The 18,620-nt window shown below is 33.8% G+C and overlaps 1 protein-coding gene across 8 annotated transcripts in view; it reads right to left on the bottom strand.

Moving 5' to 3' along the window:
* CBLB (Cbl proto-oncogene B) overlaps positions 1-18,620 on the bottom strand; it is a 226,288-nt gene that overhangs the window by 85,259 nt on the left and 122,409 nt on the right. For all 8 annotated transcript variants that reach the window (XM_069065293.1, XM_069065296.1, XM_069065299.1 and 5 more), the window contains exons 6-9: positions 14,564-14,685; positions 12,307-12,444; positions 6,720-6,807; positions 3,777-3,908 (exon numbers count right to left, since the gene is read on the bottom strand). In XM_069065293.1, coding sequence (XP_068921394.1) covers positions 3,777-3,908; positions 6,720-6,807; positions 12,307-12,444; positions 14,564-14,685 — 480 coding nt within the window. The remainder of the gene's footprint in view (positions 1-3,776; positions 3,909-6,719; positions 6,808-12,306; positions 12,445-14,563; positions 14,686-18,620) is intronic.

The following is an 18,620-nucleotide window of genomic DNA, read 5'->3' as shown; positions in this document are numbered from 1 at the left end:
TCTCTCATTCTCTTTCTCACATTTACATATCTAGGTATCTAGATATTGCATGTTTGTGTGTGTATGTGTGTGTGTGTTGTAGATAAAAAAAATTTCTTAGTGATCAATGAACCTAAAAATCATGGTTACATCTTGTTTCCATAAAACATTTTAGAAACAGACAGCAACAATCAAAACCCGAAATTTGTTGGTTTTTTTTCTATATTGAGTTAAAGTTTTCAATAATAATATATGTGTTCAACATTTGGAAGCAAATGCCTTTTAGAAAGACCTAACTATTTCTACTGTGTGGGGAAATTTTAAGGTACCTTCCAAAGTAAACAGTTTGTGAATTACTCTCCTTGATAGAAGGCAAAATACTGAAGCACAAATTCTCATTCCATGTTCTATACTGACATGGGCTTCCACTGCTCCATAATAAGCATGATACTAGAGAAAAGCAGATAAAAATTATCACTGGGGAAAAAAAAAGTCTCTTACTATTTGATTCAGCTGAGGGAATGGAAGCAAATTCTACTGCTCCTCATGCCAAAAGTTCAATCAAAATGAGGCATCCAAAATGAAACGGTATCAAATAGAGTCTCTAGGGAGGTAAATTATCTGACACCTCACTTAGTATTCTGTGCAGACTCAGGCCTGCTTATTCCATTTATTAAATAACACAGATGTTTCAGTTGGAGGGGGAAAAAAAGTATAGGAAACCTCTCCTGAGGCATGACTAATGAGCCATCATGACAGCAATTAAACACTAACCACTTGCAGCCTGTAAAACTGACATTGCTACAGTATGTTTCTTCATTTTCTCATTAATTATACAAAAGTTAAATTTGCAATAAAGTTTGATTAAGCTGAAAGTGTATCACCTAATGGGAGGAAAACTTAGTGTGCATTTGTCATCTGAAGAGTGATTTGCTAATAAATGTCCTTTGGTAGAAAACATTATGTCTTCCATTCTTGTTCCTCTGTTTCCGACTGATTTTGTTTCTTGGCAAAACATACAGGATTTTTACTGAGGCTTAATCTGAATTATATCCACAAATTTGAAGGTTCACCCCAGGAGTTAGAAAAAGTTAAAAAAAAAAAAACGTGGCAATTCACCACTAAAATTTGTGACATATTAGCACGTCCTGGTCACTCAGTTAAATCATACACTTCTGCAAACAAACCTAGGTTTCACATCAAGAACTTACAGAATGATCAGAAAAACACCCTAACCCCAGTGCCAGGTGGGGAAGCATAAGTACTGCATAATATAAAAAACTGCATGTAGAAAATCATTAGAAAAAAGAAATGGTCTGGAATTAGAATATTGTCTTAAATACTCTTTCAGTTAATAAACACTTAGGGATTCTGACATTGAAAAAGGAGAACAATATCCTCAAGAGACAGAGACAATTTCAGTGTGACCTCTTTTAATATCACAAAGGAATCCCTAAAAGTTGAGTCTCTAGGATACCACAGGATTGGTCTTAGTTTTTGTACTGCCAGTAATGACTCAAGGAGAAAAGGAGGATTTGATAAAAATAACTTAGTAGTGTGGCAAGTAAAAAAAGATTGAAGAAAATAATCCAACTTAGTAAACTCAGCATAAAGAAGGGAGAGGGGGAGGAGCAGAGAACAGGTCCCTAAGTTTGTAATGACAGCTTTCCAAGAAGATCAAAGAAACACCAAGTCCATGAGAGAATGGGCAGATGTAGCTGGTGGACATTTCTCAAGGCAACTAGAATAAGAAGTCTAATACAGTTTTATAGAAAAGCTTAGTAGGTATTAATTGGGTGACTGAACTACAAGAATAGAAAGGTCAGTGTTGCATAATGAAAAAAACAATGGATTTGTATTTAAGAACATTGGCTTATATCTCAGGTTTACCACCTGGCCAAGTCACTGAAACACTTTGGGACTCACTTTCCTCATCTCTAAAATCAGAGTTGGCCTGGATGATCACTAAGGTACCTTCAAGTCTTAGATGCTAAAACGAATTATAAATTCTTTTTCTAATACGCATTTGCTTTTTCCTTCCCCCAATGGATTCCATTCTTACTCCTTAGTCTGTGCCTCCATTTATTCTATATTGCAATTTTAAGTCTATACTGACCTTATTATATAAGCAACTCAGAAAATGACAAGTCATGACTTTGTATACTAGTTACAAATCTCAACATGAAAGAGGGGTATGTTAAAATAATATTCTTCATAATAAATTATATTATAATAAAATAAATAAACTGTCAATGGACAAAAAGTTCATAGTTCGACTTTGAATTATTCCTAAATAATTCTATGTTTAGCTGGTTCTTATCCTTCTATACCTTTTTTTCTGGATTTGTTCCTCAAATATCTGCTTTTTAGTGACAGAGTTTACAAATTTCCTGAATTTCTAATATAATATGGAACAGTACTTTGAAGGGGAAAAGAATGATTATTGAGTGTAAATAATTTACCAAGTTTATGTTTTCTTATGAAACTACTCCAGTAATAATAAAAAGCAGAGAGGCTTGGGAAATGATTAATTAGGAGATAAATTGTACCAGATGGAGAATTAATGGAAATATATCAGAGTTACAGTAGCATAGAAAACAATGTCACAGTTATAACAACTGGGAACAACTCTGGTATCTTTTGCAGCAATGAAGTCACCAACTGACAAATCTATAGTTTTTTAAAAAAATATATTCAGGCTCCTCATTTTCAAGTACCAGTACTATCCTCCCTAAAAGAGGAAAAATAAAATAAATAAAATCAATTTTGTCTCTTTACTCACAGACATAATTTAAATTATGTACGTAAGCAAACATATAAAGTTTACTACCCTGATATATATGGTAAAGGTTGATCATCAAAGAAATTCCACTATCCTGTTTCAGACTTCTACTTTAATGTTGCTTCCCAATACTAGTCAGTGTAACAACAGTAGGCCTTCTGTGCAGCCAAATTCTCATGTAGCAACAGTGGCAAACATTCTGTCCACAAACTGATGAGGAGCTATCAACTTCCAAACTAGAAGGAGGGTGGATACAGAGTGAGTGGCAGCTCAGCATTCAGTATTTCCAGGAAGGAGTGGAAATAGAACAGGTCCTACCTATTGGTGGATAAACTTTGATCTTCAATGTCTCTCCAGTTCAGGAGTCTATACTACATGAAAAATACCCCACAATGAAGAAACGAAAGGATATTATTTTTATTGTCTGAGAAAAGTGTTTGACAATAAAGTGTCTGAGAAAAGGCTTCTTATCAATTATTATCCTTATTCTGCAAACTATCAGCTCAGATCTCATTGAGAACTTCACGCTAAAACAATACGAGCTTAATTCTGTCTTTCTCATCCTCCCCTAAAACGGTTACTATTAAGGATAGAGTCATTTTCAATGTTTTCTACATTATCACTAAAAATGATGCTTCTATTCCTTTGTTTTCTATAGAAAATATACTTGGGAATAGAAACATTCTTTCACTGAGCTGCCTTAAGTAGTTCAAAGTCAATGTAATTATAAGTATTGCTAAGTTCAGGAGTACACCATCATTGTCCCTAGCTACTAGCATTATCAAGTACCTACTGTATGTTTGGTACTGATTTGGTGATGCCATATTTTAAACTCTACCTCCTTTCCTTAGGAAAAGCAACAATAATCATCAGTATCATTAAAACAGCCACATTAAGGGGGGAAAGCACAATAAGTCAAAAGTGAAAAAACTAAGCTGGGACATAAATGAATACTTAAGGTGAGAAGATAAAAAAAAAATTAAATTCTTTTTAGGGAGTCAAACCATGACAATACCTGCCATGCAGTAAGACAAGAAGTACACATCAGGTGCCCACAAGGCTCAATCTTCACATCTTTATCATTTTCTGCACAGATTTTACAAAGCTGGAAAGTAGAGCCCATTTCACAATACAATTCATATTGTTCCTGAAATGAGACAGAGTCAAAGTTAATGCATTTCTAGTACAATCAACTAAAACAGAATTTTCTTAAATAGTATTTACCAAAAGTACCTCACACTAGGATACCAACAAGATTACTTTGCTATTTAATACATGTTGCAAAGATCTCACATAAATGTGATGACCATAATTTGGGTTATATGAAATAATAGCTTTTAAAGATTTAAGCTTTATTAGCATTTTAAAAGCCTATACTGCTATGGATTATTTAACGTTTCCCATTTTTCCTTTGTATAGGTATCAATTTACCTTAACCAGTTATGCTGACTTAAGAAAAAAAAATCTATTTTAAATTAAATGTGAACACAGTGCTTAGTTTATAAACATCCAATTCCTTTCGCATCAAGTCATACTCATTTTTCAAAATATTAAAAATTATAGCTATTATAGATTAGGTTTATCCTGCCTCAAATTATATAAATATTTGTTTCCCCTTTTTCTTTGAACACTTAAAGAAAATAATACTCAAAACTATTTTAATACTCATTTTTTTTAAACCATGAAATTTGAAACAGTATTTCCTCCTTCCCTATTTTTACTTCAAAAGATAATAATAATTTAAGCTAGCATTTATATAGTGCTTACTATGTGCCAGGTGTATATGGTATTCAGGGAAGACAAGCACCTTTGGTATGAGAGCTTGCCAAGCCCTTTTCAGGGTTGCTCATCTGTCTTTGGTGTGTACCTTCACCCAATTCTCACCAGTGGCTCCAAGAAGCTGTAGCATACACAGAGGCCACACCACAGTAAACCCCAGTGGGCTAAATCAGGCTGAGAGTTACCAACAGGCCTCAAACCTTTTAGTGAGTTAGTAGGGGGGGTGTCTACTGCAAGCATGTAAAGCCAGCTGAATGAGTGGATGAGAACAATTTGTTCCAGTAGTCATGAAGGCAGTTAAGTAGGTACTGTGGAATGTTTAGAGCTTGGTCAAGCATCCAAGACACCAAGGTCATTCACTGCATCCTGGGCCATTGCTGGTTACTTAACTTTTGCCTTGTCACTAAACTTTAGATGACTCAGGGAGAGGATAAGGACTTTGCACAACTGCCTTATGTAAATCTAATACACGTGAAAGTCAAGCTATCACCCATGATGTCATTGGTCCATTTTGAAAACAAAAGATGAACAACAAGAATAACAGAGATTCTAAGATTAGAAGAAAATACACTAAAAATGTAATGTGATCAAGTAATCAAAAAAAAGTTGGCCAGAAGAGCTTTTTTATCTAGACTCATTACTTATTTCTGGCTTGAAGCTTTCTAGTATGATGAAACTCAAATAAATGTTTTCAAATATTCAGTTGTTGAGAGGAACTTAGTTAGTATGGATCGGTTTATAAGTTTAAAAGAAATATAGAAAAGGAATTAATACTGGAAATAAAAAAAATGAAATCAGAGTGATATATTATAAGTCAAGATACTAGTTTGACTTACTTTAATTTATATTTACTACAATGTACCTATCATTATGCTAAGTTCTGTGAGGTATAAAATATAATAACTATATAATAAAATAATAAGTAATAAAATAGAATAACCATCTCTCTGCTTAAGAGACTGTCATTGTGCTGAAGGAGTTCATAGTTTTATTTGGAAGATATGATATACAACAAATTAAAAAAGTGAAAAAACTGTGTAAAACCTTGTTGAACAGAAGTACAACCCAACTGAAAAAGAGCCAGGTAACAGCTAATAAAGGCAACAAATTATCAAAGAGCAAGCAAGGTGATAATTATTTAACAATACTGATAATGCGTATCCAAAAGAAAAATTTTAAATCATGGAAAGATTAAAGAAAATTCCCTTTCATCCTAAGGAAAACTTAGCAAAAGAAATTATGAAACAACTGAATAGAATATATAACTCAATAAGGGCTGTCTCCAGGAAATAATGCCCATTGGTTTATTTAAAAGAAAAAATAATTAAGAATATTATCACAAAATTTTGGCAAAAAAAATTTTAAAAGCCATAAAATTGTACAAAAGGACAATTTTTTCTTTAAGAAGTTTGTTCAAATTTTACTGTCTCAAACAACAACTTGGGTTTTAAAATAGCTATTTTTCGAGACCTGAGATATATATATATATATATATAGATATAGATATATGATAAAAGCCAACTTTTTTCTCTCTCACAACTTCTTTAAGGCTCTCAGAAATCATCTTTATCATCTATATTGTAGGTTCTTTAGTGGAATTACAGAAAACAGAGAGTACAAGGGCAAAAAAATTAGAATTTATGTCACACACAAATCTGTTCACAGATTACATTAGATTTACATATATGCTAGGTAGAGATATCAAGAGCACAAGAAATAAAAAGTAGATGTTCTACTGGAAGGAGTAAAAAGCAAATGGCTAGCTATAGTTTTTTTGTTTTAAATTACTTCTCTAAAGGTATTACCTCTAAAAGACCTGAAATGCTTCTATATATTCTATCACCATTCTCCTATAATAGTCAGGATTTCATTTTTTTTTTAAATTCAAATCTACTACTACTACTACCCAAAAGAAAACAAGTTTCCATAACAATTCCATTCCAAAGAGGTAGAATAAGCACTGAAGAAAAAATGTTCTTGAGAGTTTGAAGAAAACGGACTAATTTTCTCAAATACATTCTTAAATTCCACTTAAAATAGCTCTGAATTGAATCTAGTGTTTTAGCCAGGATATCAAGAGTGATAGCTCACTTCTGAAATTCATACTAATTTTCTATAAAACATAAACCATTAAATATGTTCACTAATTATAAATACATGCATCTGAAATCAAACATACTTGTGTAACTTTGATATGATCATGTGGCGTAGGTTCACACAATCCCGTCAGATCAGGATTATAACTTCGTCCATCAGGATAGAGATAGCTGAATTTTGAAACATAAAAATTATTATGAATCTAACAGTAATAAAAAGGTTGAACTATTTACAACTACATTTATTGGTCCCTAAATCTAAATTTGTCAAATATATAATGTTCAAAGGCCTCTTCCTTCAACACATTCCCATTAATAAAAATTCTCTCTTCTTGGATCCCTAGCAATGCAAAGTTCACTGGCAAATAATTCTCTACTTTCTTTCCCTCAAATTCTGCTATATTTAAAGTCCTTTTCCCTTTAACATTCATTCACTCATTCATTCAAGAAATATTTATTGAGTACTTATTATGTACAGATTATGCTAGGCACTAAGATGGATACAAAGACTATAAGGCACAGTTCCCTGCTCTTATGGCTCAGTCCGAATTTTAGTAACTGAACAGACATGAAATGAAATGAAGCAACAAAACATATTTATTGTCAAGGAATTACAGTGTATTTCTTTTACATAGCTGAAAGTTTTAATCCAAAAGGTCAACTGTTTTCTTTTGATAAGTCTGATTAATGTTAATGTAGTCTTATTATGATATTTTACTATGTTAAGATATGGAGAAAATTAATGCTGGATTTATTTTGTGTTCATGTGGGAGTGACAAATATATAAAAATAGACTTTTTACAAAAAAAAATTTGAAAAATGCATAGTTAACTACTGATAATGATTCAATTGATTATGGGTTGTTACCTTGATTTACTTTTTTTCTACCAACATTAAAGGTTAAGAAACTGATGTTCTTTAAAAAGACCTCAGGAAAAGGAAAGATTTTATGTTTCAGTTAACTGCATATATTAATGTATGTGTGATTCGAAAGTTTTGAGTATCATGCTTACTTCTATTATGAAAAACAGGAATCCAGACTGTGGAAAACCTACAAAGCAGCAAAGGTTAAACTTTGACTTCATTTTCCAGGTAGTAGGGAATCACTGAAGTCACCCCATCTTGCTAAATTATTTTCCTGCTAACTCAGAAAGCTACACTGAAAAAAAGGTCATATACATATACTTTTGAATGAAATGAATGTCCTCTCTTTTCTATATAAAGCTTACAAATACAATCCCCTGGCAGTGTACCATGGCGGGTGTGTGGGGGGGGGGGGGGGGGGGGGTGGCAGTCTTTTGAACAGCTTTGTCAGTGACCTGATAGAAGGAGCTAAGAAAATATTCAACATCTTGAGGTCACAGCAAATTACCTAGAATTGAAAATATCCTTTAAATGGGGAATTTTTTCCCCAAAATAACTCTGGTAAGATGGGAAAAAAAATTAACTTTAAAAAGTGGAAAAACTTTGATAGGAACAAGTGAAAGTGACTGAGAACAAATTGCACCCACTGTAACTTGGCAGTCTCTCCTTCTATACTCGCTGTCACCTACTCTATTTCAGGCTATCATTATTTTCTACTAAAAAAAAAAAACAACAACAGTTAATAATCTTTGCTTCTATATCACCTTCATTTCCAAATATATTCCTCCCTTCTCCCCTATGCAGTATGGGCATCCACTGTAAAAACAAAACAAAAACAAACAAAAATAACAAAGGGGAGAGAGGGAAAAGCAGTTAAGAAAAACTAAAATATCAACTAAGATTTTCCTATACATAATGTTCCACACCCATAGTTCTACATCTCTGCAAACAAGAAGGGGGATGTACTTCTCCATTGGCATGTATAATTTAATTACAATGCACGCCATTTAGAATTTGAGTTTTGTTTTGTTTGCTTTTGTTGTTTCCACTGACATAGCCGTAGTAACAGTGTATCCCTTATCACTTTCTAACAGACAATGGCAAGTCTCCAAATGCTCTGTTATCATTTTCTACACTTCAAAACCAATGTCAGTGTATCAATGAATAAACATTTTTAAGCACCTACTAGGTTCCAGGCACTATCAGATTAATTGCACTATCAGATTAATTTTCTCACTGCAGAACAAATCACAATATTACTAAAAAAAAAAAACCTTTAATGTGCCCCTCCTGCCCAGAAGACAAAGTTGAAACTCTTTAAGCCTGACGTCTAAGTCCCTCCAAAATCTGGTTCCAATTTAACTTTCCAGTATGTTATTATACTGCATAATGGTCTTATACCCCACTGTAACAGCTAAAATGCACCACCTGTTTTGCCTCAGAGACATTCCCCTTTCCAGAGACATTTTCTCATCTCTGTGCTTTTGGCATATTCCATTCCCTCTACTTGGAATCCTTTTTTCTTTCTCCATGCAATAATCTATCCGCCTCCCTAATTCCACTTCATTTAAAACAGAAAGGCAATATCATTCCTTCCATAAAGTGTGCGGGAAGGATGTTTTCATTTTTGTCTTTGTATCTCTAATATCCAAATCTTATTGGACTGAATTGAAAGATTTCCCTCCTCTGACCTCTCCTAAGAACATGTTTTCCTTATGTACTCAAACTCTATTTTATATTGTATTTATTTGCATGTATCTCATCAAATTGGTTTCCATGTTAACTCAGCAATAACAGTGTCTTACGCCTCTTTGTGTCCCATCCCGCCTCCCTCCTCACCCATCACAGGGCTTTGTACAAGGTAAGTACTCAATAGATGCTTGTTGAATAAAATTTTGGGGGGTGCAGTGGGGAAAAGGTACAAGCAATACTAATATAGGATGGGTCAGGAAGAGCTGGGCGAGATAAGGACCTAGGGGTAGTGGTCATAGTTGACTGCAATCTGAATGAGTGAGCCATGCAGTGCCATTTTGGGGGAGAAGGGAAGCTGACATGATCCTGGGGTGTAATAAAAATGATGACATGCAAGGGCTAGGGAGTAATTTTTTTACTTTTATACCCTGATTAAGGTATTGTGTCCCATTCTGGTCATCAGACTTTTAAAAGGATGTGGAAAACCTAGAAAGGATTCAGAAAAAGAGTGACAAGGAAAATTAAAGGTTTGGAAACTAAGTTCCAGAGGAAATATTAAGGGAATTGGGGCTGGTGAGCCTATAGGGGAGAAAGAAAGCTACTCTCTTCAAGCACATGGAAATGAAACTGATTCACTATTCTCCATGACTGTGAAGGATCAAACAAGAGGAAAACAATAATAAAGGTAGCTCTCAGCTGGACTTTAGAATAATCATTTCAATATTTGCGAAAAATGGTATATGTTGAAATTGGCCAAAGTATTCGTAGAGCTTCTATCCCTGCTTATGATCATTAAAATAAAATATCATCTATCCTGGATATTTTACATATTTATCTTCCTAAAAGCAACTAAACCCAATGATACCACGTCCCCTGTAATTCCTTTACATTTTATGATCACATATATACCCGTATATTAATAATAGCTTTAAGGTTTCTAAAGCATTCCACATAAATTATCTTGTTTGATCTTTACAATAACACCAGAAGGTAAATACCCCAGATATCATTATTGCATTTTACAAATAAGAAAAGTGAGGCTCCAAAAGCTAAATAAAATAACTTCCCTGTGTTCTCATGATGCCGGAAGAAGCAAAAGAATACAGCTCTTTGCTGACCAAGGTCAGCACACCTTCTACAAAACCATTTCGTAGCTCCTTACTTAAATGTGTGCATACACACAAACAACACTAATGTAAAAATCATTTACAGGTGCTACCCAAATCCAGTTACTATGTTCTATTTGGTCACAAACAGATAGCAATTTGTTACAAGAAGGGGAAAAAATACATTACACCATAGTCTTGAAATGATTATTGTTTAATTTATCATTTAGAATGTTCTAAATTTAACTACTGCATTGGACTACTTTGATAACATTGTTGTAATTTTACATTCTTAGTTTTTGAAAGATGGCAAAATCCAGTGGTTGTTACTGGGTATCATCTAGTTAAATATGAGATTAGCCTGGCTACAGATACCAGCTATGAAAATGACATATTATGGCAAAATTATCCCATCTATGTTTCATTTAGACCAGCAGTGGAGAAACTGCGGCCTATCTCTCTTTTGTTTGTTTGTTTTTTTTAATGAGTGCAAGATAAGAATGGTTTTTACATTTTAAAATAAGGTTTATATTTTAAAATGGTAAAAAAAAATTTTTTTCAATCACAGGCTATACAAAAAAAGGAGTGACAGATTTGTCCCATGAGCTAAACTGAGCCTGCTAACCTATGATCTAGACTGAGTCCATTTCTTAAACTTTTTCCACTCGTGACCTCTTCAGCACTTCTCAAACTGTGGGGTCACGACTTAGTTTAATAAGCACTGAGACCATCATCTCTTATAAATGTCATAGAAAAAATAGCCAATAATATCTACTAATAGCACACAAAATTGCTTAAACACACTCTAGGGAAATGTATAAGTAATACAAATATAAATAGTCAATCTATACAAATAGTAGTTTTAGATGCTCATTAATACTGCTATACCGATTAATCCTAATTATCTCTTAAAATCATAGACAAAATAAACCTTTTCCCTTAAATCTTGTTATTTATTCCTTTTCTTTTCCATGGTTGACCTAGGAATTTAACTAATGACTTTTTCTTCTACAACTCAGCTTCATGCTGGGTGACATATCCATATTCATTGCTGAGCAACTCAGATCATCTATGCCCTCTGAGTTACTCATCACAGAACTTGCAACAGAGATTAACAAGAGAGGAAAAAGTAAAATAGAAGAAAAGAAAAAAAAAATGTGTGATTACTGAAATGGAAAGAATAGAGTATCTATTTTCACTGATAAGGAGTCTAATAGATTCTAAGGGCTTTATGGCAAGTTAAGAGCTTTATTAAACTAAGAAATAATAGTGCACTTTTTATACTGAGAGAATGGTTTGCAAGGTATATATGTATGTATGTATACAGAAATGTTGTATGTGTGTGTATGTGTGTGTGTGTGTACTAAGTGCTTTACAATTATTATCTCATTTGATCCTCACAATAACCCTAGGAGGTAGTTGCTAATATAAATTATAAATAAACTATGTAAACTTAAAAACTTCAAGAAACTTGAAAGAGAAAAATATATTAAGCTATACTAAAGGTAATGGCAAAAGTGGAGTGAAACAGCTACTTTTTTGATGGATCCCACTTTGAGATTTGTTTTCAAAATATTTCAGGTAAAAACTTCTTTCTCTCTGCTGTGTGTGTGTATATCTGAAGCTGGATTTGAACCCAGGTCCTCCTGACTGCAGGGCCAGTGCTCTATTCACTGTACCACCTAGCCGCCTCCCTTCTCTCTTAAAGACATATACATTAAGTCTCTCAATTTGTTACTAAGTTCTACATATTCTAAAATACATTCGTTTTGAACAAATTAATTTAGTCAACTTTTTTTGGGAGATAAATAATGAAAAGATCATAATGAATTTTAACAAAGGCTACTTTCTTCAAGAACATAAGTAAATAATGCTACTCAGTGCTCCAAGATTCCCATAATCAAACTATTTCACCGACTTCATACATTAAAAATCATTCTCTAATTTTCAATCTTACAAATGACAAAGAATGATTGATACCTTTAAGAATAGAATATTTAATACTTACAATCCTTCCCTGCTACCATCAATCAGGGCTTGAAATAAAGGTTTATTGTGAGGTATGGTCTGTAAGATGTTACCATCTCCTGTGACATATCCAATGGCCCACTGTCCCAGTCGAGTGCAACTCAACCTGAAAATATAGCTGAATAAAAGAGAAAATAATTCCAGTATTGACATAAATCAAATTTAGAAGTCCTGGGATTTATTTTAATCTTTTATTACATGTTTTGTAACCTGCTATAAATTCCCATTTCTTGATAAGTAGTCACTGATAGTTTTCATTTACCTATTTCACTGAAGAAAATTAAATTATGTTTTTCGAGTAATTTATGGTTCTCAGACCAAAAATTAAGATATGTTTGCATATTAGCATCTAAAGATGCATTTAGCAATATAGAACCTCATTTTGATCTATATCTTGCTTATAATTTTTAAGTAATATGTGAGGGTTTTCCCATTTTATTAGGTAAACCGCTTTTTAAAATGCTTTACATTGCAATTATTATGGCCATTCTATTTTTCTTCCTTTTTATGGAGAAAATCTCCAAAATATATCTGAATTACATTAGTGAGTAGCTAAAATATTTGAGTTCATAGTAGCTATTTAACCCTGTCAAGCTTAATATTTCACCTTAGTAGTAAAATTGTTTCAGTAACATAAATCAAAGAAGAAGGCTAGTCTCTTAAACTTAACTCTTCATTGCAGGAGACATTAGCAAAGCTTTAAGTGTCTTAATTATTTTAAAAATTTCAGACAATTTCTCTTTACAACTTTACAGAATGGAACACAGCAAAATATGCTGCCTTCACGCTCGTCATACTCTTTATATTGGAATTTTATGACCTGTTAAACAGATCAAAATTGGGTCAATTAATTTTGTTGGATACATTTAAACAGCTTGACTTCCTATATGCATCCAACTAAAATAAAAATCTTCTGATATATAATGGTTATTGACGAACCAAGTACTGTAAAAATAACTTTACAAGGCAATTAACTATATAATAGTGGCTGTGAACTCTGAATTTAATCAAGTTGCACACTGACTAGCAGAAAATAATTGATTGATTCAAGCTAATTAGACTTCGTCCCTTTTCCCAGAAGCAGGGTGGGTGAAGATATTTAGGTACACTTAACAATCACCAAAGAAATTGTCTCAACTTGGGTGTGCATTCTTATATGGCTCACTCATGACTGAAATATTCACAAAAGGTATAAAAGTAGCTTATTTATGATTGAACATACAGGAATACATGCCCAGGTTGGTGGTAGGAAAGAGAGTGGACGAATCATGGGCAGTCTACAGTCTGAATTTGGCTGGACAGCTCCTATTTTTCTCCTGAAAACTATGATAATAAAACCTAGAATCAGGGCAAATGGATACTTGGATGGCTATGTCACAAAACTGCATAATTCCTACTATATCCTTTTATTGGATAGCACTAAATTACAGTTAGGTAATTTCCTGGAGTGTGAACCACATTCTTTTTCCTAGAATGATAATTAAGGCAATTACAATGATATCTAAGAATGTTATATCTAGAAAGGCCTGTGATTCTTTTTTTTTGCTTTTTGGAGGGCTATTGGGGTTAAGTGACTTGCCCAAGGTCACACGGCTAGCTTTTGTGTTAAGTGTCTAAAGCCGGATCTGAACCTAGGTTCACCTGACTCCAGGGCCGGTGCTCTATTCACTGCGTCACCAAGGCCTATGATTCTTTTTTTTTCTTTTGGGGGGAAATTGGGGTTAAGTAACTTGCCCAAGGTTACACAGCTACTTTTTTTGTGTAGGTGTTGTGTCTGAGGCCAAAACCAAACTCGGGTCCTCCTGACTCCGGGGCTGGCGCCTTACTTACTGCGCCACCTAGCCGCCCTTCAGGCCTATGATTCTTAATAAATATGTATTTAACTCTAGGAAGTACCAAAAATAGAAAATACATATGACCAGCACAGAAAATAGAAAAGCAAGACCTGATGAGAGAGGTACCTGAATAAAGTAAAAGCAATTCATCTTACCCACTGGAAAAGCCTTAATCCTGGTTTAAGCACACCCTCTCATCTCTTCTGGGACTCAAATATTTCAACTGGGCTCATCATTTCCACTCTTTTGGAGTGCCCCAGATCTTTCTTGTCATGTTATGTGAGTTCCAAAGGGAAGCATTATTAAAATGTTGGATTTTTTAAAATTTTGTTTTGTTTGTTCTCCCTGCTCATTGGGCATCATTAAGCAATAATAAACAACATAACTATAAAGACGTCTCACCTTCCAGGTTTGGTGCTGTATTTCTGTAACCGTGCTTTGACTTCATCATACGTTAGAAATGCCATGTAACCAGGATGTGTCACGGCTAAAAAATTCCAATTCCGTAAGATGGAACCCCAAGGCTTTAAAATACAAATGAAGAAATGAAATTAGCTGGAAAATTCTATATATTAATTGCAGACATCAAGATTACATTCAATTAGCTTTCCAATTTCTGCAGAAAAATTCTAGACCAGGCTTGGGAACCTGAGGCCTTGAAGGCACATGTGGCCCTCTAGGTCCTCAAGTATGACCCTCTGACTGAATTAAAACTGCACAGAAAAAAATCTCCTTAATAAAAGGATCTGTTCTACAAAATGTGAACTCAGTCAAAGGGCCACACCCAAGGACCTAGAAGGCCACATGTGGCCTCCAGGCCACAGGTTCCCCACCTCTGTTCTACACCATTATAGTTAATGTGAGGATGTGGGGTGATATCCATGGCTCAATGTCAAGTGGCACTGTAAGACAAAGATGCTGGACTAGCTATCTTCCATAGTCCCTTCCAGTAATAAATAAATCAATGATCCTAAAGAAAGGTTCAAGAAGCTAAGATCTATGACATAATCCAGGTTTGTAGGTTGAACAGTGTGAACCTTCAGCACAAGTTCATTTTGCATAATTTTCTAAACAAAAAATCTTAAATGTGATTTTGATAATACAAAGCATATAGGCTTACATTCTTATTTAGGGGGATTTTATAGATCAGATTGGGGAGAAGAGGTTTTATTTGCTAATTATAAACACAGAAACAGTTACAATGCACTCATATCACTTAGCAAAACTGTTCCACTGAATTTATATTGAGTCTCATGCAATGTAAGAAATCTAGAAGATTTTTAAAGGTTTTTTTTCCCTTTAAAACAACACTTTGCTTGAGTAAGAAATATGAACATCTCTATTTTCTTTTAATTGTAGGTTGTTGGTTTTATCGTTTGCAGTTTATTATATTGCTCACCACCACACCAGGGTGTAAACAATGGAAAAAAATAGATAAACCTCTATAAAGAGAAGATTGCATACATGCATTAAGGAGGAAATGCAATTAATATTTTTATAATGTATGCATAATTTCCATTATATGCAATAGTCTGAAGCCTGATGGAGCAAATTTTGGACATTTAATACAGAATAAAAGTTTAATTCTCTCAGATGACAAAAAAAAAAAACAACACCAACCTGAGGCTCAGATAAGGTAAATAGTCTGTCCAAGATCAAACAGGTTGTCTGTAGCTGAACCACAATTCTAGCCTATTTACTGATTTTCTTTCTAGTACTCTTTCCTACAGCACACTATCTCTACAATATATATGAGTTTAGCTTTAGTCAACATTAAAACTCAAATATCAGGATGGAGACTGCTTGGACAATCTAGTGAAATTTAGCCTAGAGATGACTCAGAGAGAACATGACAGCTGCCTTAAAATATCTGAAAGACTTAAATATAAAAGAGGGAGTAGACTTGTTATGTTCAGTGAGCAGCACCAGAAGCAATGAGAAGATGCAAAAAGGCAAATTTAGGCTGATGTCAGGAAAAAACTTCCTTATAAACAGAACAACAACAACAAAGGTACCTTGAAATTTAACAAGTTGTCCTCCACTGAAGACTCAAATAAAAGTTATGTAGGTTATAACGGGAATTCCACTTCAGTTATGTGTTAGGCTAGAGGGCTACTGAGGTGATTTCTAACTCAAAAAAATCTATGTATCTATGATTTTTATTTTGGAGCAAATCTATGCTTTCATCATTGTGGGGAATGCCTGGTGAAGCATTTCTTCTACCATTGCAGAGCACTTTCTTTACAATTTACAGTCTTAAGCTGCTGAATTTGTCAAACAGTTTTATTTTTTTAAAGCAGCAATATAAGAATGATGTTCAGAAACATAATAGATTTTTAGTTTGAGTTATTTTATCATTACCTACCTAATATTATTGCGTGTTCCCACTTCTAGTTACCAAAGCAGAAGGGGGTAAAGACAGCCACTGTGATAGACAGTACTGCTTAAGGCATCATCTCTTCAATATTTGCAGGATTTTGCAATACTTGCTGAACTTCATTTATTTCAAGAAGTTGGCTGGATTATCTAATGTGTCTGGCTATTAGTTTTATCACAAATATATTCTACTTAAGATTAAAAAAAATAAATAGGAACGTAGGATGCTGAGATAAAGTTGTAATAATAAATTCAACTTAAATGTGGAAAAAGCTCTTTTAATTCCAAAGAATGGTAATAGAGAATTGCTGTCTTTGTTTCTTGGGAGAGATATGATGCTCATTATCATTAAATTTCAAATTTACAAGGGACATTCTTCAAGGATTATACCCCTTATGAAGAAGATAATAAAGGAAAGAATGAGTTTATAATAAAAGTTTTTCAACTTCTTTGACACTTCTTCAGGACATCTTCTTATCATCCTGAGAAACTACTTGAGGAGAACTGGAGTGATCCCCTGGAGAACCTCATAAACCCATCATCACTCTAACCCTGCACTAGAGATTCTATATGTTCAGGAGAGGGGTAAATGAATGATTTCAATTTTCAACTTGAACACATAAATCAAAATTGCATAAAACAATACTGGGGGGGGCAGGAACCAACCTAAGTAAAACACTGGGGAAAGGCTCTTACAATTGGCATTAGGTCCCCCCTCCCTTTTATCTCTAGAAAAAAGTAAGCTACTTGAGAACCATGCAGAAGGAGAAAAACACTTTAAATGCAGAATAAAAATAAATATTTGGTCTACTCCCAGAAAAGGTCATATAAATTGGTAAATCAAAGTTGAATTTTATCAAGAGAATGCAAAGACCAAAATGAAAATGAAAATGAAATTGATGCTGCAAACGAACTGTTGCCACAATTCGAAAACATTTTTCAAATAATATAGAGGGCCAAGTTCTAACTGTAGAAATATCTGTGTAATAGAATTTATATACTATGCCTTCCTGATGAAAATAACCTACTTAATACAGGCAGGAAAACATCTTGAAAAAATTACAATGTTTTGACTACTTATATTTAAAGGAAGACAAATGTCAGTATTTCTAAGAATAAATAACATTTTGTTTTTAGATTTAGAAAAACTCTGTTGGCTAGCAAACTACCACTAGAGCTTTTGGAAATTTTAAACAAAATAGTAATAATAAAAATATCCTGAATGCCTTTTCTAAATTCCCAAATGCAACCACTTACATAGATGAGTGGTTATGGATCAATAAGGTACAAAGCCTATCCTTTCCTTAGAGAAGAATCCTTTGAAATACAATCCGAAACTAAAAAAGTCCCCACTAGTACTGCCAAGGACACAATGGGGATGACAGCAACATGTTCCTAATATATTCAAGGTAGAATTTTGACTGCATTTTCCCATACAAAAAATATTAAATTAAATAATAACTAGCATTTATATAAGCACTTTAAGATTTGCAAACCACTCTACAGATAATATCTCATTTTACCCTCTTAACTCTGGGAGGTAAGTGTTATAAATTTTCCCCATTTTACAAATAAGGAAATTGAGGGTGAAAGAGGTCAGGAAACCTGCCCAGATTTACAGGAAGATATATGAGACTGAATCTGAACTCAGGGGTTCTAGACTACAAGTTTAGTGCTCCCTCCAATATGCTAACTTGGAGACAGAAGACCTGAGTTTAAGACCCAATTCTGCTACTTTTTCCTTAAACATATCATTTAGCCATTTCCTCACCTGAAAATAGGGACACTACCTCTACAACCTAAGGCAGTGTTGCGGAATCAAATGGAATGGGCATTTTAAGTCACTAGATGTGAGCCGCTGTCACCACCATCACCACTATCAGCATCCTAGGATTAGTGTTCTATTTAAGGTAAATGTGAATTAAACAGGTTTATAATACTGTTGAAGTTCTAAACCAATTTTTAAAGACAGAGTAGTTGAAATTCAGTCTTTTAAATTGTATTTTGAAAAAAGTATTTCTAAAACCTATACCTTTTCCTACCTCCTTAAATGCCTGTTCTAGAAGGCATTATAGCCTTCTAT

The sequence above is a fragment of the Petaurus breviceps genome, unplaced genomic scaffold (assembly GCF_028583685.1).
Source record: "Petaurus breviceps papuanus isolate PSGF00001 unplaced genomic scaffold, PetGlider_PUasm1.0 90683, whole genome shotgun sequence".
NCBI classification, from domain to species: domain Eukaryota; kingdom Metazoa; phylum Chordata; class Mammalia; order Diprotodontia; family Petauridae; genus Petaurus; species Petaurus breviceps.
Note: the sequence above shows the minus strand (reverse complement) of the source record. Positions and strands in the feature narration are given on the sequence as shown.